Source organism: Dendropsophus ebraccatus, chromosome 14 (assembly GCF_027789765.1).
Source record: "Dendropsophus ebraccatus isolate aDenEbr1 chromosome 14, aDenEbr1.pat, whole genome shotgun sequence".
In the NCBI taxonomy this organism is placed as follows: Eukaryota; Metazoa; Chordata; class Amphibia; order Anura; family Hylidae; genus Dendropsophus; species Dendropsophus ebraccatus.
In genome coordinates, this window is record NC_091467.1 from 57,302,144 (window position 1) to 57,326,273 (window position 24,130).

General features: G+C 44.6%; 2 protein-coding genes across 3 annotated transcripts in view; one reads left to right on the forward strand and one right to left on the reverse strand.

Moving 5' to 3' along the window:
• The window catches only part of MFSD11 (major facilitator superfamily domain containing 11), a 100,385-nt gene that overhangs the window by 55,769 nt on the left and 20,486 nt on the right, over positions 1-24,130 (forward strand). For both annotated transcript variants that reach the window (XM_069953949.1, XM_069953948.1), the window contains exons 6-8: positions 18,663-18,759; positions 18,836-18,894; positions 19,552-19,699. In XM_069953949.1, the coding sequence (XP_069810050.1) occupies positions 18,663-18,759; positions 18,836-18,894; positions 19,552-19,699 (304 nt within the window). The remainder of the gene's footprint in view (positions 1-18,662; positions 18,760-18,835; positions 18,895-19,551; positions 19,700-24,130) is intronic.
• On the reverse strand, positions 11,785-16,300 carry LOC138772708 (neurofilament heavy polypeptide-like). Its single transcript, XM_069953298.1, has 2 exons — positions 12,163-16,300; positions 11,785-11,918 (listed from the first exon to the last, which is right to left on the reverse strand). Exon 1 carries the CDS (start codon positions 16,223-16,225, stop codon positions 13,487-13,489), a length of 2,739 nt encoding a protein of 912 aa, XP_069809399.1. The 5' UTR covers positions 16,226-16,300; the 3' UTR covers positions 11,785-11,918; positions 12,163-13,486.

The following is a 24,130-nucleotide window of genomic DNA, read 5'->3' on the forward strand; positions in this document are numbered from 1 at the left end:
TATGCTGTGTACGGATGTGTGTACTGTACAGGTGTGAATGTAGTATGCTGTGTACGGATGTGTGTACTTGTACTGCACAGGTGTGTATGTAGTATGCTGTGTACGGATGTGTGTACGTGTACTGTACAGGTGTGTATGTAGTATGCTGTGTACGGATGTGTGTACGTGTACTGTAAAGGTGTGTATGTAGTATGCTGTGTACGGATGTGTGTATGTGTACTGTACAGGTGTGTATGTAGTATGCTGTGTACGGATGTGTGTACTTGTGCTGTACAGGTGTGTATGTAGTATGCTGTGTACGGATGTGTGTACGTGTAATGTATAGGTGTGTATGTAGTATGCTGTGTACGGATGTGTGTATGTTTACTGTACAGGTGTGTATGTAGGGTACAGTTGTATGTATTCAGGGTACAGGTATGTGTATCTAGTGTGTACGTAGTATACAAGTCTGTATCTAATATGCAGTATACAGGTATGTGTGTGTATATTACAGGTCTGTGGATCTAGTTTATAGTCTACAGGTGTGTGTGTATATATATGTGTGTGTGTGTGTATATATATATGTATATATATATATATGAGAGAGATTTGTGTAGATCTTAGTATATTGTACAGTGTCCATGTATGTATGTAGTCTACAGGTTGCTTATGTCCTATACAGTGTACAGGTGTATGTGTAGTAGATGTCTTTGATCTGTGTATATTCTATAGACTAATACGATACACAGGACCAGCGGGTTGCAGGCGAATTATACTTGTTTAATTGGACCCATAAGACCCCAGATACATCAGCAGACTTCACACATAGATGTCAACGCGTTTCTGATGCTGTTGCATCCTTAATCATGACAAGTAAGTTTCCTACGAGAACTGGCTTATAAGCCATAATCTCCACCTCTTACTGACGTCAGAACATAATTTGTTACATGTTATGGGAAAAGTGACTTAGAACCAACATAATCAGTTAAACACAATGCTGCTGGGACTAAAATGGACAATAATACCATTAAATGTATTTAGCTAGAAGAAGTATAGATCTCATTTTTTGCGTTTTTGACAACATTTATAACAACATTTCATACAATGCGCGGTATGAGCATGAGGGATCGTTTTATTTGCACATCTAATCAGTAATGCAACAACAATTCCCGACGTTGATTTAACCCATTGGGGAAATAGGTTTCCAGCTGGAATATCCAGAAAGCCTCTTTCTTGCAGCCTACTTCTCCTATCTCCCCCTCTGAATAGTGGAGGGACCTTTTCTATGGCATGAAATCGCATGGAATCCATTTTTCCCCATGGTTTTCAGCAACATGTCGGGAAGCACCAGATAAACCTCTAGTACTACTATGGCGGGCATCATATATATATATATGCTCAAGTATGTGTTCGGAGTCGCCTGGAGATGCTTCCCACATACACAACATCGCTGTACAATATATTATGTATACCACACAATACTTACTGTCACAATTTAGAAAGCTTTTTATTACAAATCTTTGTGTATTTTTGCTGTCATTGTAATATTTACTTTGTGTAGTATACCGACATACACTGCATTTGCCCCACCTGTAAAACCCCTTGCATGAGAGCCATGTTGGTGGTGGAATGTTAGTTCTAGGAGCTGAAGGAGATAGCATGGCCCCCAAGGTTCCTGCACGTCGTGAGACAATATCGCACCCTTCTTTTAAGATCTCACCCAGCACTGGATCCCCTTGTAAGATATAAAGATTTTTCTGGATAATATTTTTTATGTTCTTAAATTGTGGGCTGAACCTTGTGACAAGTAGTGGTTTGCTGTTCATTCTGTCCTTTTGTTTGTCTTTTCTCTTATGTATCATGTCTTCCCTGTTTCTCTTCTCTACTTTCGCCCTTGCCCTCCGTATCATCCATTCTGGCTAGCCCCGCTTACGGAGCCTATCATGGCTAATGTCACACTCCAGAGATGGGCTTTCTGTGGGTCTTAGTGACTACAATATCATTTGGAATTGCTTCCAGTACCAGGTCTAAGAAGATGATTATCATGACTCACGTGTGTAAATTTAAGTGACCGGGGGTTGGAGTTGGAGTTACTTCTTCTAGCTAAATGCATTTAATGGTATTATTGTCCATTTTAGTCCCAGCAGCATTGTTTTTAACTGATTATGTTGGTTCTAAGTCACTTTTCCCATAACATGTAACAAATTATGTTCTGACGTCAGTAAGAGGTGGAGATTATGGCTTATAAGCCAGTTCTCGTAGGAAACTTACTTGTCATGATTAAGGATGCGACAGCATCAGAAACGCGTTGACATCTATGTGTGAAGTCTGCTGATGTATCTGTGCTCTTATGGGTCCAAATAAACAAGTATAATTCACCTGCAACCCGCTGGTCCTGTGTATCGTATTGGACTATAGAATATACACAGATCAAAGACATCTAATAATAATAATAATTATTATTTTTATTGATATAGCGCCAACAGATTCCGCAGACATTACAGAGATATAATATAATTATCAGCCATATATGAGGAGTGAGGGCCCTGCTCGCATGCATGAGCTTACACACAGAATGGTAGGGGGGCAAAGTGCTTCATTGTTCTTATGGTCCGGCCATCTTTATAAATAAGGCAGTGCAGGTAAGGGTGGGTGAACCTGTCGCCAGCCAATGCAGGGCTAAGTGCTTAAATGCTTGGCGTGTGTGCGTGGTGGAGGTGTGTGTGTGGGGGGGGGGGGGGAGGCTGAGGGTAGCAGTCAAAATTAGGGAACCTGGTAAGCCTCCTTGAACAGATGTGTTTTGAGGGCACGTTTGAAGCTTTGTGTATTGGAGGTGAGTCTGACAGTCTTGGGTAATGTATTCCATAGAACTGGTGCAGCTCGGGTGAAGTCCTGGAGACGGGAGTGAGAGGTGCGGATCAAGGGGGATGTTAGTCTTAAGTCATAAGAGGAGCATAAGGCACGGGTAGGACGGTAGAGAGAGATGAGGGAGGAGAGATAGGGAGGTGCAGCACTGTGGAGAGCCTTGTGGGTGAGCAGGAGGACTTTGTGTTGTATCCTGTGTTTAATAAGGAACAAGTGTAGTGACTGGCACAGGGGGGAGGCATCGGTATAGCGGCTGGACATGGAGATGAGCCTGGCCGCTGTATTGAGAATGGACTGGAGAGAGGAGAGTTTAGAGGAAGGAAGGCCGATTAGTAGGGAATTGCAGTAGTCTAGACTAGGGATGCACGATGCACCGAAATATCGATACTACTATCGATATTTCGGGCAAAAATACGGTTCGGTGCCAGGATTTCCTGGTATCGAAAGCAGAGAACATGGCCGGCGGCTAACTGAGCGCTGGCCATGTTCTCTGGGTGCTGCCCCCTGGTGTCACCTCCTCCGTCCCTCCGCTCACAGCAGTGATAAGCTATAGCCGGCACATAGCGATCGCATGTGCCGCCTATGTAGCTGTAGCTGCCGCTGTCACACTGACAGCAGCATCTGACCCGTTCCAGAAGCAGTGGGGGTCGGCTACTATGTGTAGCAGATCCCCTCCGCTAATGACTGCAGCCTGCCGCAGGGTGAGGGGGTCCACGGGTGGAGGGACAGTCTTGTTGTAGTGATGACCCTCGGACACACACACACCAGGGTCCCGCAGCTTCCCGGCAGCCTCAGAATGGAGGTCGGAGGTTATCAGTGCAGGGGATGATAAGGCACACATGTCTTGTGTTGTGGTCTTTAACCCTATCGGCTCCTGTAATGATAGCCTCCTTTCTCCATTCTGCCGGCAAGGACTCTGGTGTGTGTGTCCAAGGTTCATCGGAGCAGGAAGACGGGCCAGGGCCATCCTGACAGCATTATGCCACCCCTGCCACCTCCCCTATATATGATCTCTCCTACCTGATAAAAGCAATTAAAATGGTATGAACGGCATCCGCCTCATAATGCAGGCTGTGCTACACTACTACAAGTCTTGCCACATGCAAGCCTTTACCTAAGAGGACGATAGAGCAAATCGTCAGAAAATGCATAATGGTATATAACAAAAAAAATCAAATGATATCACATGCAATACTGACAAAATCCCACCTGCTAAGTCTATGTCCCCATGTAGTAGTGGAGGAAAAACTCTAGGGTATCGCCACCATATTATGGCTTCGTCAGGACGTGGTGGCGATACCCGTGCAGTTTTTTTCTTGCATGTGGCAAGACTTGTAGTAGTGTAGCACAGCCTGCATTATGAGGCTGCTGCCGTTCAGACCATTTTAATAGCTTTTATCATTTCTTTTGTAATGGTGCCTGCACACAGAGAGATTTATCTGACAGATTCTGGAAGCCAAAGCCAGGAATGGATTTGAAAAGAGGAGAAATCTTAGTCTTTCCTTTATGACCCGTCTCCTGTTTATAGTCTGTTTCTGGCTTTGGCTTCAAAAATCTGTCAGATAAATCTGTCTGTGTAAACGCACCATTAGCCGGCTTAATAAAGCTATTTTAGGATATAAACCCACACACCGTATATGCAGCGTATTTACTGCTGCGATACGCAGCAAATACGCAGCAAATACGCAGCAGATTAGATCTAAATAACTAAACACAGCATCAAATCTTCACCATCAAATCTGCTGCATATTTGCTGCGTATACGGTGTGTGGGTTTGTACCCTTAATTACATTTCATTGGTGTGCACTGTGATTTATATATCCTATATTTCTCTGTCATTTTTTGTTTTGTTCCATTGGTATTAGTCTATAGGGTACATGGTAGCACCCTTTCTTATTATTGTGTATACCTGTGGGGCCCACTTTGTTCTTCTTTTTCTCTTTTTTTTTAACCTCTTCTACCTGACATGTTATTAAAGGGGTCTCCTCTGCTGGGGGCACCACAAGTCTCAGCAGATAATCAGTCCTGCTTGGGACACTAACATTCCCACCATAATGTTTCCTGTTTGGGGCACACTAACCTGTAGACATCTGGATCTTAACGAACAGAATATTACAAGCACCATCACTCCCAGCATTGTGAATACTTCCTGTCTGATGTACTACAACCCTCAGCAGAATCACCTCTCCAGTCTGCAGCACTACAGGGAGATTGATTATAGAGGGGGTGCTTACTACAGGGAGTTGACTACTCTGTGGGCTACCTATGAGAGGGATAGCTACATATAGGTTACTATATTTTTACTATGTTTCTTGGTCACATCACACCCCCCAAAAAAATTCATTAAGTGATCAAAAGGTCACATATATACAAACATGATACCAAATAAAACTGCAGATCACAGTGCAGAAAATAATCCCGCACACCACAGCCATACAGGGCAAAACATGAAAGGTTAGAGTAGTCACAGTAGTCAGAGTAGGACAACTTTTTAAGCTCTTTTATTTAAAAAAAAATGTTAACTATTTCTAAGATAGTAAAATAAAAAGCCCATAACCTGATGTCACCATAATAGTGCAGACCTGAAGACCTTAACGGCGTAAAACCAGTTGGGGGTGTAGCATTGGTATCGAGTATCGAAATAAAAAATTAAGTATTGGTATCGAACTCAAAATTCTGGTATCGTGACATCACTAGTCTAGACTGGAATGAATCAAAGCAACAATGAGAGTTTTAGCGGATTCGACAGTAAGGAAGGGACGGATTTTAGAGATGTTTTTTAGATGCAGATTACAGGAATGTGAAAGAGATTTAATACAAGAAGTGAAGGACAGATCTGAGTCAAACATAACCCCAAGGCAGCGGGCTTGTTGTGTAGGGGTTATGGTTGCACCACAGACAGAGATGTCAGGTGGGGGGTGGTTAGCAGAGGAAGGAAAGACATGAAGCTCAGTCTTAGCAAGGTTGAGTTTTAGGAATAGGGAGGACATAGCGTTAGGGCCCTATTCCACCGGACGATTATCGTTTGCATAATCGTTAACGATCTCAAACGACCGCTATTGCGAAAGACCTGAAAACGTTCACTAATTTCCATGGAACGATAATCGTTACTTATGATCGTAATTGCGATAGTTTTTTTCTTCGCTATTTATTCGCTATTGCATTCGTATCTATTGCGAACGACCGAACGATGTCTTATTCAATGCGAATGATTTGCGAACGTTTTCCGAACGAGCAACGATAAAAATAGGTCCAGGTCTTATAAAGCGATCAACGATTTCTCGTTCGGTCGTTAATCGTTAACTGCATTTCAACCAAACGATTATTGTTTAGATTCGAACGATTTAACGATAATCTGAACGATAATCGTCCGGTGGAATAGGGCCCTTAGAGACGGCAGACAGACAGTTACTGGTGGAGAGAGTTGTCAGAGAGATAGCCGGTTAGGCGGGGATAGACCAAACGTTCCAACAGTTTAGAGATAAAAGGAAGATTAAAGACAGGTCGATAGTTGGCAGCACAGGATGGGTCTAGAGAGGGTTTTTTCAGTAATGGAGTGATGACGGAGTGTTTGGAAGCCGAGGGGAAGATGCCAGAGGAGAGGGAGAGGTTGAAGATTTTAGTAAGGTAAGTAGTGACAACAGGAGAGAGAGACTGGACAAGGTGTGAGGGAATAGGGTCACTAGGGCAGGTGGTGGGGCGAGAGGAGGAGAGGAGTCTGGAGACTTCCTCCTCTGTCACTGGCTCAATGGCTGAGAGGGATGAGGAGGAACAGTAAGAGGGAATACGATTAATATTACTGGGGACTGTGAGATGATCTCCTGACGGATTGTGTCTATTTTGTCCTTGAAGTATTTGGCTAGGTCTTCAGCACAGAGGTTAGTGATGGGTGTCTGAAGTTTGGGTTTAAGGAGAGAGTTGGGGGTATCAAAGAGGTGTTTTGGGTTATGGGAAAGAGAAGAGTTCAGAGTGGTAAAGTAGGATTGCTTAGAGTGAAGAGCAGAGTAGTAGCTTCTTAGCACATACACCTACACATACACCTGTACACTATATAGTACATAAGCACACCTGTAGACTACATACATACATGGACACTATACAATATACACTAAGATCTACACAAACCTCTCTCTATAATAAATATATAAATATACACACACACCTGTACACTATATACTAGATCCACAGACCTATAAAATACACACACATACCTGTATACTGCATATTAGATACACACTTGTATGCTACATGCACACTCTTATGATTACAAACATGAGCAAGTATATGAGTGGGGAAGGTGGGACCGGGAGAAGCCCAAGCCAAGGCCAATTCTGAAGAAGAAAAAAAAGCACAGGTGTACCCACAACCCACACTCGCTCACAGGCTCATGTTAATTTCACATCTACTGAATTAGATACTACTGATGAGCAAATGGACACTGACTGCACGTACGCCACGCCTACTTCCTACTACTACAAGAAGCCAAAAAAACGTAAGACGGCAAAAAACGCTGTGGGGGGGGGGGGGGTGTAAGCACAAGAGCCGCACTGCAGAAGCAGACCAGGAGCCAGAAGGGACATCCAAAGTAGGAGCTGTGAGTGTCCTCAATCTCTCCAGCACTGAACTTTCCCTGGAGCAATCGCAAGTACTAACGCTGGGTCTGAACTTTGCCCCTGTCCCCCCTTTGATTTGTTTTAAACTGTTCTAGATGTGAACAGGTTCATACGGGACTTAATGGTAAAAAAATGGTGCAAATATGCATGTTGAAAATGAATTTTGTGACAATTAGCACTAATGGATTTGTTAGATCTACATAGTAATGATGATAATGCACATAAGATTGGGCGCCATGATTGCTACCAAATGCGTAATCCCGAGTATTACCCTGTCCAAGATAGAACTCCACCTATGGAGCACTTTCAGGACAGAGTCATACATGAACTCAAATTCCTGTCTGATACTCCACCTGCTCACCATCGCAACAACCTTACCACCAAGCAAAAAATTGCTATACAGGAACGTAAAGCTATGGACCAAGTGGTCATAAAAAATTCAGACAAAGGCGGTATGATTGTTGTGATGGACGAAGTCCTGTATAGACAACAAATGCTTGCGCTTGTTGCCGATACTTACACATATTTACCTCTGGCTGAAAATCCAGCAAAAAGGTTTGAGGATGAGTTGAAAAAACTATTACTAGAAGGGGCAGCATTGGGAGTATTGAATAACAGGTTGAATTTTTGTGTCCATGCGTTCCGATTACCCCCGTATTGTACGGTCTCCCTAAGACATATAAGGGTCTCAATCCACCACCCATGAGACCCATTGTGTCAGCCAGAGGATCGCTGGGTCAGCGGATATCATCATGGCTGGATGATTTTTTGCAGCCACTAGTCCAGCGTACCCCAGGATACCTCAAGGACACTTGAGCCGTACTCAAGGCATTTGCAGGATTCAAATGGAACTCCCCTCCACCAGGCTGTACTGCCCTGCTCTGTGGTGAGTCTGTCCATAAGATGGCCAACATGGAGGAGCATGTGACCATCCCCCCCCAGTGTCCACCACTGAGCCTGTATATGCCTATGGAGGATACTGGGGGCGGGGCATGGTTACATGCTCCTCCATGTCGGCCATCTTATGGACAGAATCACCACAGGGCAGCCCAGCCTGGAGGAGGGGAGTCTGGTTTTAGCTCTATGAGGTACACAGGGAGCTGCTGTCAGTATATACAGTGAGTACACTTACTAATACTGTACACTGAACTATTTTACTATAACGTAGCCAACCCCTTTAAAGACTTATGTACTTTCATATGATTTTTAAGAATCTGCACGGGATTTGTTAGATTAAGTGTTCAGGTTGGCGACGAGGTTATTTTAAGTAATTTATGTAATGTACAGGTGTGTGTGACTCCTGTACACTATATAATAGTTACACACAAACACATGCCTATACACCACACACACACACACACACACACACACACACACACACACACACACACACACACACACACGTATACTACATACACACACCTGTACACTGTATAATAGATACACACACACACACACACACACACACACACACCCTGTACTCTACATACATACGCACACCCCTGTATACTGTAATAAAATAAAACACACAAACACACACATCCCTGTATACTCCATACACACACACATACACCTGTACACTGTATACTACATAAACCCTACACTGTATCTTTGACACACACACACCTGTACACTACACACACCCCTGTATAATACACCTGTATGCTGTACAAACACCTGTACACTGTATAATATATAATAACACACACATGTACACACACAGACCTTTGTTTACGCCATACCCACACATGTACACTGTATACTACATACACATACACCTTTTATACACAATAGTTCCAATGGACACTAATATAAAATATAGTATTTTATATTATATAGTATTTAATATAGCGGTTTCCATCTAACGGAATTGATGACCCTTAATTTTTTATTTTATGGTCCATAAATACTATTACAAATAGCCCATAAATACTGTCATTTACACATACAAAAAAGGCTATGATACAAAATATTGCATAAAGTTTATTAGCATGATTTAAAATCTACACCCAAAATTTACATATAGTGCACGGAGAATCCAATAGAAAAAAGCAACTCATTGCCACAGTACTTAAAAAATCATATTAGTGTACATCAATAATGGTAAGCATGAAGATCACTGTTAATACCTATGTAGTGTACCCACATAGCCTCCCAGGCTTCCTAGGCATAAATATACCCAACCTATAATAGGTTATCAGCCTGAATCAAGACACGTGCTTACCCATGGCAATGATGTCGCAAACCCCGACGTACGTTTTGCGTACTTCCGCTTTCTCAAGGGGCGTGTCTTAACTCCCGTCACTTCCACTATTTATAGTAGGCTATGGGATTCCTTTTGGGGGATGACGCAGATCGAAGGAGGAGCCAGGAATCACGTCTATTCCTTCCGGCCTACGTCACTGGAACGCACGCCCGCCGGTGGAACGCAAGCGGACATGCGCACAGCGAACCTTGAGGCTGTTCCGGAAAGACGCCTGTGCCCAATTCTCCCGCGATCTGCGTACACAGAAGGTATCGAGTACTCACTACTGGGAGGCTATATGTTTACAAAAACAGTAGAAAAATTGGACATATTTTGACCTTCAGACACAAAATAGAAAAATTTGAAAAAAGTGCAATATAGATAATGTAAACATGTAGGTTAGTCATTGTGTAATATCATACCAAAATCTAAATAAAGTGCATATAGTGCAAAACCTTTATCACTGCATATATCATAAACATGAAAATTATGAACTAGTTCTATATTGCACTTTTTTCAAATTTTTCTATTTTGTGTCTGAAGGTCAAAATATGTCCAATTTTTCTACTGTTTTTGTAAACATATAGCCTCCCAGTAGTGAGTACTCTATACCTTCTGTGTACGCAGATCGCGGGAGAATTGGGCACAGGCGTCTTTCCGGAACAGCCTCAAGGTTCGCTGTGCGCATGCCCGCTTGCGTTCCACCGGCGGGCGTGTGTTCCAGTGACGTAGGCCGGAAGGAATAGACGTGATTTCTGGCTCCTCCTTCGATCTGCGTCATCCCCCGGAAGGAATCCCATAGCCTACTATAAATAGTGGAAGTGACGGGAGTTAAGACACGCCCTTTGAGAAAGCGGAAGTACGCGAAACGTACGTCGGGGTTTGCGACATCATTGCCATGGGTAAGCACGTGTCTTGATTCAGGCTGATAACCTATTATAGGTTGGGTATATTTATGCCTAGGAAGCCTGGGAGGCTATGTGGGTACACTACATAGGTGTTAACAGTGATCTTCATGCTTACCATTATTGATGTACACTAATATGATTTTTTAAGTACTGTGGCAATGAGTTGCTTTTTTCTATTGGATTTTCCTTGCACTATATGTAAATTTTGGGTGTAGATTTTAAATCATGCTAATAAACTTTATGCAATATTTTTTTATCATAGCATTTTTTGTATGTGTAAAATACACATACACCTATACTGTATTTTAGACACACACCCCTACTCTGTATACTAGACACAAATCCCTACACTGTATACTAGAAACGCCCTCCCCCTGTCTCTGTATACTAGAGCCCCCCCCCCCACACTGTATACTAGACACACACCTACGCTGCATATGAGACACACCCTTCCGCTGTATACGAGGCACACACACCCTTATGTTGTATCAGAGGACCCCCCCCCCCCCCGCAATGCTGTATACTCGACAGACACACACACAAACCACTACACTGTATACTAGAGACACACAAACCACTACACTGTATACTAGAAACACACACATCTCTACAGTGTATACTAGACACACACACCAGTATTGTATTCTAGACACACACATCTACACTGTATATGTAGTGTACAGATGTGTGTGTATAGTATACAGTATATAGTGTACAGGTGTATGTATAGTATACTGTGTACAGGTGTGTTTATGCAGTATACAGGTTTGTGTATACAGTATATAGTGTACAGGTGTATGTATGTAGTATACAGTGTACAAATGTGTTTATACAGTATACAGGTGTCTATTTGTCCCCCAATAACCTCAGGTTGTGTCCCCTTGTCGTTATGTTCAGTTTTCCATTCCTGCAGCACAGTCTACACCAGCAAGGAGCGGGAGGAAATTTCTTGGTGGGAATTATCTATAATAAATGTATAGGGGCGGTTCCAGTTACCTCTAAGCTCCTCCCTCTGCCCAGAGCGGCATAAATGTGGGTGGAATAGCACAAGTCTTTACACCACCTGCCTTATGCTAATGACTGTGCGTTTTCTACTCTGCGTCTGAATAAAGTGCTCTCTACATGTTACACCTGTTTATAATAAGACAACACATTCAAATATGATGATATATATATTTATTATAAAATATATACTTTGGTAAAAATGCAGCAGCTTTCATGTAATGACAGAAAACGGTAGATGGTGTCTCTGTGGCGCTGTCTATGTGCCGGCTGGTGGTCGTCTTCTTTTCTTCGATTCTTGGGAAACTGAGAAAGAAATCAGAGAAATAAATAAATATTTTATCATTGCGCAGTTGTATTTAGTCACAATTTCTAGATGGAAAGAAAAAGGAGAGAGACGTGGGAGATACAGAAGGAGATAGATAGATGGATGCATAGGGGAGGAGACTACCCGATCCCGTGTGAGAGGTGGAGCAAAATCAGAAGTGCAATTTGGCTAAAATTTTAATCCTGCATCAGACACTGGGCGAATTATTAGAAAAGTTCTTACCTCTGGATGTTAAGAGGTCAAATAGGTGGTCCCAGGTTTCATAGTAGATGCCTGAAGTTGTAGCTAGTAAGATGGTTCTTGGTGGTGCTTTAGTCCTAAAGATGTTTCAGTAGATTGTATAGTAGATGTTTCCTGATGGTCCCTTAGATGTTACTTTATGGTGAATGATGTTACTAGATGTTGTAGTGGTTGCCCGAGGATGTTATAGATGGTAAACTGGTGCTTGATGGTGCTTTAGTCCAGAAGATGTTGTTTGATGGTGAATGATGGTACTAGGTGGTATAGTAGATGGCAGATGATCTTATTGGTGGTAAACTGGTGCTTGATGGTGCTTTAGACCAGAAGATTTTGTTTAATGGTGAATGGTGGTATAGTAGATGGCAGAAGATGTTATAGATGGTAAACTGGTGCTTGATGGTGCGTTTAGTCTTGAAGATGTTGTTTGATGGTGAATGGTGGTACTAGGTGGTATAGTAGATGGTAGAAGATGTTATAGATGGTAAACTGGTGCTTGATGGTGCTTTAATCCAGAAGATGTTGTTTGATGGGGAATGGTGGTACTAGGTGGTATAGTAGATGGTAGAAGATGTTATAGATGGTAAACTGGTGCGTGATGGTGCTTTTAGTCTTGAAGATGTTGTTTGATGGTGAATGATGGTACTAGGTGGTATAGTAGATGGCAGATGATCTTATTGGTGGTAAACTGGTGCTTGATGGTGCGTTTAGTCTTGAAGATGTTGTTTGATGGTGAATGGTGGTACTAGGTGGTATAGTAGATGGTAGAAGATGTTATAGATGGTAAACTGGTGCTTGATGGTGCTTTAATCCAGAAGATGTTGTTTGATGGTGAATGGTGGTACTAGGTGGCATAGTAGATGGTAGAAGATGTTACAGATGGTAAACTGGTGCTTGATGGTGCTTTAGTCTTGAAGATGTTACGGTAGATGGTATAGTGGATGTTTCCTGATGGTCCCTTAAATGTTACTTGATGGTACTAGATGTTATAGTAAATGCTGGATGATGTCAAAGATGGTAAATTGGTGCTTTAGTCCTGAAGATGTTACTGTAGGTGGTATAGTAGATGTTTTCTGATGGTATTATTGTCTCTTAGATGTTACTTAGTGGTGAAAGATGGTATAATAGATGCCCGAAGATGTTACAGATGGTAAATTGGTGCTTGATGGTGCTTTAGTCCTAAAGATGGTACTATAGGTTTTTCCTGATGGTATTATTATCTTAGATGTTACTTGATGGTATCAGTGGTAAATTATGGTTGTAGATGTTGCATTAGATGGTACTTGATTGTCTCTGTGATGTTGTCTGATCAGTAGCCGAGATCGGCCATGATGTAGTCGCTGTCTTGATCGTAGTTAAACCTTGTTTTTTTCTCCTTTGGAGGATCAATCTCAATGTCATCGGGGTACTGTCTCCCGTTGAGCTCCATGTCCTCCATTTCTTCTCTTGTCCGCTTTAGTTGCTGAGCTGGCGCCTTTTCTAGCCGAGATGGTTTCTTTAGACGTGATGGCGGCTTGTCTAGCTGAGATGTAGGCTTTGCTAGCTGAATTGGTGCTTGGTCTAGACGAGATGGCTTCTCTAGACGTGATGGCGGCTTGTCTAGCTGAGACGTAAGCTTTGCTAGCTGAATTGGTGCTTGGTCTAGACGAGATGGCTTCTCTAGACGTGATGGCGGCTTGTCTAGCTGAGACGTAGGCTTTGCTAGCTGAACTGGCGCCATGATGTAGTCGCTGTCTTGATCGTAGTTAAACCTTGTTTTTTTCTCCCCTGGAGGATCCATTTCAATGTCATCGGGGTACTGTCTCCCCTTGATCTCCATGTCCTCTATTTCTTCTCTCGTCCGCTTTTTTGGCTGAGCTGGTGCCTTTTCTAGCTGAGATGGCTTCTTTAGACGTGCTGGAGGCTTGTCTAGCTGAGACGTAGGCTTCTCTAGCTGAACTGGCGCCTGTTCTAGCTGAGATGGCGGCTTGTCCAGCTGAGATGTAGGCTTGGCTAGCTTAATTGGTGCCTGTTCTAGCCGAGATGGCTTCACTAGACGTGATGGCGGCTTGTCTAGCTGAGAACTAGGCTTTGCTAGCTGAACTAGTGCCTGTTTTAGCCGAGATGGCTTCTCTAGACGTGATGGCGGCTTATCTAGCTGAGATCTAGGCTTTGCTAGCTGAACTGGCGCCTGTTCTAGCCGAGATGGCTTCACTAGACGTGATGGCGGCTTGTCTAGCTGAGATCTAGGCTTTGCTAGCTGAACTGTCGCCTGTTCTAGCCGAGATGGCTTCACTAGACATAATGGCGGCTTGTCTAGCTGAGATCTAGGCTTTGCTAGCTGAACTGGTGCCTGTTCTAGCCGAGATGGCTTCACTAGACGTGATGGCGGCTTGTCTAGCTGAGATCTAGGCTTCACTAGCTGAACTGGTGCCTGTTCTAGCCGAGATGGCTTCACTAGACGTGATGGCGGCTTGTCTAGCTGAGAACTAGGCTTTGCTAGCTGAACTGGTGCCTGTTCTAGCCGAGATGGCTTCACTAGACGTGATGGCGGCTTGTCTAGCTGAGATCTAGGCTTTGCTAGCTGAACTGGTGCCTGTTCTAGCCGAGATGTCTTCACTAGACGTAATAGCGGCTTGTCTAGCTGAGAACTAGGCTTTGCTAGCTTAACTGGTGCCTGTTCTAGCCGAGATGGCTTCACTAGACGTGATGGCGGCTTGTCTAGCTGAGAACTAGGCTTTGCTAGCTGAACTGGTGCCTGTTCTAGCCGAGATGGCTTCACTAGACGTGATGGCGGCTTGTCTAGCTGAGATCTAGGCTTTGCTAGCTGAACTGGTGCCTGTTCTAGCCGAGATGGCTTCACTAGACGTGATGGCGGCTTGTTTAGCTGAGATCTAGGCTTCACTAGCTGAACTGGTGCCTGTTCTAGCCGAGATGGCTTCACTAGACGTGATGGCGGCTTGTCTAGCTGAGAACTAGGCTTTGCTAGCTGAACTGGAGCCTGTTCTAGCCGAGATGGCTTCACTAGACGTGATGGCGGCTTGTCTAGCTGAGATCTAGGCTTTGCTAGCTGAACTGGTGCCTGTTCTAGCCGAGATGGCTTCACTAGACGTGATGGCGGCTTGTTTAGCTGAGATCTAGGCTTCACTAGCTGAACTGGCGCCTGTTCTAGCCGAGATGGCTTCACTAGACGTGATGGCGGCTTGTCTAGCTGAGAACTAGGCTTTGCTAGCTGAACTGGTGCCTGTTCTAGCCGAGATGGCTTCACTAGACGTGATGGCGGCTTGTCTAGCTGAGATCTAGGCTTTGCTAGCTGAACTGGTGCCTGTTCTAGCCGAGATGGCTTCACTAGACGTGATGGCGGCTTGTCTAGCTGAGAACTAGGCTTTGCTAGCTGAACTGGTGCCTGTTCTAGCCGAGATGGCTTCACTAGACGTGATGGCGGCTTGTCTAGCTGAGAACTAGGCTTTGCTAGCTGAACTGGTGCCTGTTCTAGCCGAGATGGCTTCACTAGACGTGATGGCGGCTTGTCTAGCTGAGATCTAGGCTTTGCTAGCTGAAGTGGCGCCTGTTCTAGCCGAGATGGCTTCACTAGACGTGATGGCGGCTTGTCTAGCTGAGATCTAGGCTTTGCTAGCTGAACTGGCGCCTGTCCTAGCAGAGATGGCTTCACTAGACGTGATGGCGGCTTGTCTAGCTGAGAACTAGGCTTTGGTAGCTGAACTGGCGCCTGTTCTAGCTGAGATGGCTTCACTCTGTGAAATGGCGGCTGGGGTTTCTTATCCTCCTTATTCATTACCTGAGATGAGGCAGCAGCGTTCTTCCCTCTCAGAGTCTGCTTTGCTTTTCCAGCCAAAGGCTTTACGGCCATTACCTGTACAGCTGGCAGAGCAGACATGGCCGCCTGGGCCGCCTTCAAGTTGACATTTGGTGTCTTCAATGTCTGTGGCGGCCTGACAGCCGACTTTGCTGTTTTCTCCTCCTTAGACATCCTAGGTGGCGGCTTCTGCATCGCAGTTGCAGGCCTAGGTGCCTCCTCTCTCTGAATTCTCTTTAGTCTCTGAGCCATTGGTTTCCTCCAACCTCTCTCCTCCAATGTCAGCAGACACTGACGTCTCTATGGAGATGATGACATCATCAGCAGTGGGAAAGTCCATTGCCAGTGTAGCACCCCCTGTTAGTAAATGGACTCTCCCAACTGTCATTTGCCTCACTTCCTGTATTGTGCTGCAGGGAATGCTGGGATTTGTAGTTGTATATACAGCCGGCATCTCCTCTGTGCTTGTAGTCTCCCATACAGAGGTTAGGGCAGGTTCACTGATTGCTGTGAATTGACTAAAACCTCACTTTTATTGATACATATTCGGTATATACTGGGACCAGTGTATATTAGGAACTTTTCAATATAATTTCAGTTTTATTGCTATCACAGCAACTGGTACAATTAGGGTCCGCACAGACAGATCTATTCAGGGGTCGGTGCATTTTAATCCATCAAAATGAGGGCAGCAGGATTTTATGTAGTGTACAGGTGGGTGTATGTAGGGGGGATTTATGAAGAGCGGCGTACTCAGAAGCCCGTCCATAATTAGGCTCAGTCTCCTTTTACACGGCCGGATTCACTAAGAGGTGCGCGGCTCTGGCGGCCTCTGGCGGGACATTCATAAATGTGTATAGTGTACAGGTGTGTATGTAGTGTGCAGTGTGCGGATGTGTGTATGTAGTGTACAGGTCTGTAATGTAGTGTACAGGTCTGTAATGTGGTGTGCAGTGTGCGGATGTGTGTATGTAGTGTACAGGTGTGTGTATGTAGTGTACAGGTCTGTAATGTATGCAGTGTAATTGTGTATGCAGTGTGCGGATGTGTGTACGTTTACTGTACAGGTGTGTATGTAGTGTGCAGTGTGCGGATGTGTGTATGTAGTGTACAGGTCTGTAATGTAGTGTACAGGTGTGTGTATGTAGTGTACAGGTCTGTAATGTAGTGTACAGGTCTGTAATGTGGTGTGCAGTGTGCGGATGTGTGTATGTAGTGTACAGGTGTGTGTATGTAGTGTACAGGTGTGTGTATGTAGTGTACAGGTCTGTAATGTATGCAGTGTAATTGTGTATGCAGTGTGCGGATGTGTGTACGTTTACTGTACAGGTGTGTATGTAGTGTGCAGTGTGCGGATGTGTGTATGTAGTGTACAGGTCTGTAATGTAGTGTACAGGTGTGTGTATGTAGTGTACAGGTCTGTAATGTAGTGTACAGGTCTGTAATGTGGTGTGCAGTGTGTGGATGTGTGTATGTAGTGTACAGGTGTGTGTATGTAGTGTACAGGTGTGTGTATGTAGTGTACAGGTCTGTAATGTATGCAGTGTAATTGTGTATGCAGTGTGCGGATGTGTGTACGTTTACTGTACAGGTGTGTATGTAGTGTGCAGTGTGCGGATGTGTGTATGTAGTGTACAGGTCTGTAATGTAGTGTACAGGTGTGTGTATGTAGTGTACAGGTCTGTAATGTAGTGTACAGGTCTGTAATGTGGTGTGCAGTGTGCGGATGTGTGTATGTAGTGTACAGGTGTGTGTATGTAGTGTACAGGTGTGTGTATGTAGTGTACAGGTGTGTGTATGTAGTGTACAGGTCTGTAATGTATGCAGTGTAATTGTTTATGCAGTGTGCGGATGTGTGTACGTTTACTGAGCAGGTGTGTATGTAGTGTACAGATGTATGTATTCAGGGTACAGGTATGTGTATCTAGTCTGTAGCCTACAGGTGTGTGTATGTAGTAGGGCTGAACGATACGGCAGTAGAAGCATAAAAAAAGAGGGGTGTAGTAGTAGCAGTTTTGGGAGTAGTGGTATCAGGAGTGGGGATAGTGGTAGCAATGGTAGTGGGAGTAGTATTGGGGGTAGTAGTAGAGCAGTATTGGGGGTAGTAGTAGAGCTGCAGCGATCTTATAGGTGGGTGGTTGTTATGGGGGCGGGGGCGGCTGTGGTCCTGTTCTGACTGCTCCCCCTGCATGTCGTAGGGCTTTTTTTTTCTTTTCTTTTGAAATTGATTCTCAAAATCTAGGCAAATTAATTGAATTAATTTGATTAATCGCCCAGCCCACGTATGTAGCATACAAGTGTGTATCTAGTACGCAGTATACAGATATGTGTATGTATTTTACAGGTCTGTGGATCTAGTATATAGTGTACAGGGGTGTGTGTACATACATAATATGTTGTAGATCTTAGTGTATATTGTACAATGTCCATGTATGTATATAGTGTACAGGTGTGTGTATGTGTGTGTGTATATATACTGTGTGTCCATGTATGTATGTAGTGTACAGGTGTGTGTGTGTGTGTGTGTGTGTGTGTGTCCATGTATGTAGTGTACAGGTTTGCTTATGTACTATATAGTGTACAGGTGTCTGTGTAGTAGATGTCTATAGTGTCCATTTATATTGAAATACACCTGTTTATTATCCAATTCAGTGAAGTAACCAAAGTCCCTATTTGTGTTCCTCTTCAGTTCTCTGGACGGCTCAGGGGACGTGCCTGACTGTCAATTCTGATGACAAGTCCATTGGGAGGAACAGCGGCATATTCTGGGCCCTGTTACAGTTCAGGTAACACTGTTGGGGTATATATCATATATCCTCCTTATACAGATACATTTTGCTGATTGTGTCTCTCCTCCTGTAGCATGCTGTTTGGAAACCTCTATATCTATGTTGCGTGGAAAGGAGAGATTATTATATCAGGTACGTTGTATTTAACATGTAGAGGTTTGATAGTAATGCAGTTTATATATTTGCTGCGTGGTCTGTGCGAACTTAATATATGATCAGTAATCCCATGTTGAGACACTTCTATTATTTTTCATGGTGTGTCCTGTCACTTCAAAAATTTTGCCATGACTTTAGGACTTGCCAAAAGTTTTAATCAGTAGAGGTCTGAGTGTCAGATTGTGAGAGCAAGAAGTGTTCAGTGAAGCTCTTCACACCCCAGCTCGCTGCAGGATCTGGTCCCCACTGTGGAGAGAAACACTAAGCCAAGTGCTTCCCCCCACTCTAGTGACTGCTAGGAGCCTGAACACCCCGACCTTATCAAAACTTTTTTTTTTTTTTTAAGGGACAGGGATACTTAAAATTTCCATTGCTCATTGGATAATAGGAGCTGGTTGACCAGTAAACCTGACAGTCTTGTAGTGTACCCATAGTGTTTGTTTAAATCCAGTGCAAGATGCAACGTATAATTTATGATTGTAATGCTTGAGACATGACACAAGTGTGCACAGAGCCTCATACAGGCAGCCTTATATACCTATATACAGTTTATACCACTAGGTGTCATAGTAGTATAGCGCTTGTCCTCTTGTCATTATTTATAACGCAAGTTTTTGTTTTTTTCCGAACCAGAGAGAGACCGCAGGACGGTGTTCATCGCTCTGACAGTCATCAGCTTGGTGGGAACGGTCCTATTTTTCCTCATCAGGACACCAAAGCCAAATGTATCCCAGCTGACTGAAGAGGAGGATGGAAATTCAGAAGTCCTGGAGGAGAGCGCGTAAGTAAATCACAATCTGCATAAAAGTGACTTTACTTTTGTGCTGCCTGATCTGACATTGGGGAGCCCCCCACTCCCGTGGCTTCTGCCTGCCCTGCTGACCTTGAATGATGTTCAGGTATAGGGAGAAATCCATCAGTCAAAGCTGGTGGCACTGGGAGAAATCGCTGGGGACTTCCCTGATCCCTCTTGGTGCAGGCAGCATTAAAGGGATGACAGGTTTCCTTTTAAAGGGGTTATCCAGCGCTACAAAAACATGGCCACTTTCTTCCAGCCAGAGACAGCCCCACTCTTCTCTCCAGCTTGGGCGGGGTTTTGCTGCTCAGTTCTATTGAAGTGAGTGGAGCTTAATTGCAAACCGCACCTGAACTGGAGACAAGAGTGGTGCTGTCTCTGAAAGAAAGTGACCATGTTTTTGTAGTGCTGGATAACCCTTTTAATGGTCTGCATGGTCAACCTAAAAAACCTATGGTACAGTACACTGTGCACTGGAACAGATGATGGTCACAGACCATGTCCTCCCCCTTCCTGCTGGGTGACCTGTACACAGAGCATGCCTGAATGCTTAAAGGGGACCAAAACTTTCCACAACTTGATATGAAATGTTAGAAGTTGTATTAGGCGGGGGTCTGGCAGCCGGGACCTCCACCTATTACTAGAGAGAAGGGATAGAGGCGCTTTGTCCCCTCTTTTCTGTCGGCTTTCCTTGGAGTACGGGAGTCGGGAGATACAGAGACTCTTATGGCAACCAAATTATGTTTGTTCGGCTTTATGAGGAAAGCTGAGCCCAAACAAAGGGACAAAGCAATCAGAAAATATAAAACATATAAGAACAAAAATCATGTATCTGGTTTTATTTGGTGGATTTTTTTTTTTATCTGTGATATGCATAGTGTAAAGGGTTTCTATCGTGTTTTTTCAGAAATAAGACAGTGTCTTTCCCCCCCCCCCCCCCCCCCCCCCCTCCAAAAAAGGACTAGGGCTAAGTTAGGTCTTATTTTTGGAAAAACACAATGTACCCCTACACTTTAACCCTGTACAGTAGTTAGCCACCATACTGTATTCCTCTCTTCCCACACTCCATGCTCTATGTAACCCCCCCCCCCCTTTGCAGGTAATTCCCATACTGTATACCCCCCTTCCCGCTTGTAGTTATTCCCACATACTTTATACATCCCCTCTCTGCAGGTATTTCCCCTTAGTATATTCACTGTCCCCTACTGTGCTTACTTACCCCTCCTGCCTCCCCTGCAGCTTGTGTTGAGCAGGTGAGGGCAGTCTGCCACTGATTGGCAAAATTAAAGTGTCACTGTCGTGAAATTTTTTTTTGCAGAAATCAATAGTCCAGGCGATTTTAAGAAACTTTGTAATTGGGTTTATTATCTGAAAAATGCATTTTTATCATTAAAAAGCAGTTTGAAGCTCTCCCCCCTGTCTTCATTGTTCTCCTATGGAGAGAGCTAAAGAAAAGACCAAAACAGGACAACAAAGAGTTAATCTACAAATCCCTCACCCGTTATCTGTTCTGACCATCACCAGTGACCTGTCTGAGCTCGGATTACAGCTGTCACCCAGCTCCGTGCCTGTAATCCTCTGTTATCTGCTTTCTGCTGCCGGCTAACTCCCTCCTTCCTCCTCCCCCCTCCCCTCTCCCTAGAGCAGACAGGGGACGTCTCCTGCAACAAGTCACAATTTTCAGATTTTTTGGAGTGGATGAAAAAGAGGAAGGAGGGGGGGACCTGGGAAAAGGCTTTTTACATGCAGATAATGGCAGATTTGGCTAATAAACCCAATTACAAAGTTTCTTAAAATCGCCTGGACTATTGATTTCTGCAAAAAAAAAAAATACGACAGTGACTCTTTAAGCTAGATCTCATTTTTAGAGAAACATGGTAGCTACAGCACTAATCCTGTATTTGTCCCTATTTAAAACATTACTTGTCAACAATACATTTTCTTTTTTTTTTTTTTTTTTAAAGAATTTATTTAAACATTTTTAAAAGACATACAAAACAAAACCGGGCACAATCCGCCCATCACATGTTATATAATGACATAACAGCAGGGAGCTCAACATGCTACTGCCGACCGCAGCGACAGCAATACAGCAATCAAGGGCAGCAGCAAAAGCGTATCCCGAATACCTAAGCTGTCAGGCAACAGTAATCCTGATCAATTAGGAAAGGACGGAACAAAAAAGACTCCACACACACTCAAGCACACTCATACCTGGACAGCGCCGCATTCCCCCTTCCCCCAGCCAGAGAACCAACAGAAACGATCAAACGTCGGCCGTCTCATCTAGCATGAGCCAGTGAATCCATATTTTCTTAAATTTCTGGGGGCATTTGCGATGTTCATATAGAGCTTCATATAACGGGACGTATTTGTTAACTAGCTGCTTCCAGTGAGCCAGGGAAGGGGTATCCACACACTTCCACTCTATGGCTATAATTTTTTTTAGCACAAAATAAAAGGAATCTAATGAATACCCTATAATATTTGTTGCGTGTGATTCCATTAATTAGTCCTAGGAGACAGACAGAGGGGGTACAGACAAAGGGGAAGTCAAAGTGATCGGACAGAAATTGCAAGACTGAACGCCAGAAGATCTGTATTTTAGGGCATGACCATACAGCGTGCATGAAAGTGCCGACATCCGACATACATTTAAAGCAGGTATCCGATGGGGATACCCCCATCCTCCTGAGCCTCTCCGGGGTATAGTATGTTCGCATCAGGAAGCGAAACTGAATCAATCGGTCTCTAGCACTTACCACCGTAGGATAATACGTGTGCACCACCTCCTTCCACTGCTGTTCCCCCAGTGAGGGGACATCTATCACCCATTTCTCGTATGCCTTTTGGAAAGGGGATGAGTCGTCTGGGCTCAATAGTAGATAACTATGTGTCAGGGGTTTATCAAGGTCAGGGGAGCCTAAGAGCTTCTCAGCCAGTGTGAACTCCAGGGGAACCGTGAGGCTGCCAAACTGAGAATGAACAGCGTGACGCAGCTGCAGGTAATGAAAAAACGCTGTGCGAGGTATCCCATAGAGTTCACACATGGCCGAGAAGGAGCGGAACACATTGTCGGATGCAAATATATGTGATAGATAACGGACACCATGTTTACCCCAAAGAGAAGCACCCTGCAGGTCCAGGAGTTCTGGGAGATGAGGATTAAGCCACAGGGGAGTACGGGGGGAGAAGGGGGGTGAGGACATCTGCCTATGCACAACTCTCCACACCCTCTGCACCGTAGCCAGAGGAGGGGCCCAAGAAGAAGATGGAGTGTATCTATAAAGGGTATTCGTCAGACCCTCGTAGGAGCCCACCAACGCCCCGGCCAACGCCACCGCTGCATTGCTAAGGTCCAGGTCTAACCACCAGTTAGCATATACCAATTGTGAGGCTAGAAAATAGTGATACATATCAGGAGCTGCAAGGCCCCCCTGATGCTTGGGCGCAAGGAGGTGAGAGTAGCCAATCCTAGGTGACCCGCCCTGCCAGTAGAAGGATCTCAGAATCTTGGCCAAATCCGTAAAGAACTGTTTAGGGGGAAAGACAGGGGAAGCGTGAAACAGATAGAGGAATTTAGGAAGAAAGATCATTTTAAAGATGTTAATCCTACCTAGTAGGGAGAGCGGAAGAGGCCCCCATTTCTGCAAACGGAGGTTGGTAGTTGACAGGAGAGGCACTAGGTTCAGGGACATATAGCTGTTGATGGAGGCCGTGACCTCCACGCCCAAGTAACGGAATTGACGAGTCACCAACAATCTATCTGGGAGGGTAGTAGGTAGGGGGAGAGAAGGTGACAGGGGCATAAGGACCGACTTAGGCCAGTTCACCGTCAGACCGGAAATGGCACCGAAGTCGTGGATAAGCGACATTAGAGCCACCAGGGAGGGACCCACGTCTGCCAGATACACCAGAGTATCGTCTGCATATAGCGACACTTTCTCAACGATGGACCCCCTCTGGAGGCCCCTGATCAAGGGCGAGGCACGGACCGCCGCCGCCAACGGCTCGATGGCAATAGCGAAAAGTAAGGGCGACAGAGGGCAGCCCTGCCTCGTTCCCCGCCCGAGAGAGAAAGAGGGGGAGATATCAAGGTTGGTACGTATTTTGGCAGTGGGCTCCGCATATAACAACCGAACCCAGGCTCGGAACCGCGGGCCAAACCGCATCCCGCCGAGCAGAGACCACAGATACGGCCACTCTACAGAGTCAAAGGCCTTATGAATGTCAAGACTGAGTACGTACCCTGGAACAGCGTCCGACTCACTAGCAGAGATGTTCATAAATAAGCGAGAGATGTTGATATCCGTGGCTCTACCCGGCATGAACCCGGTCTGGTCAGGGTGTATCACCGAGTGTATGACCCCGTTAAGCCGTGTCGCAAGTATCTTAGCCAAGATTTTCACATCAATT

Excerpts from the sequence above, each read along its gene's own strand:
- LOC138772708 (XM_069953298.1), bottom strand. The coding sequence starts at position 16,225 with ATGGCTCAGAGACTAAAGAGAATTCAGAGAGAGGAGGCACCTAGGCCT.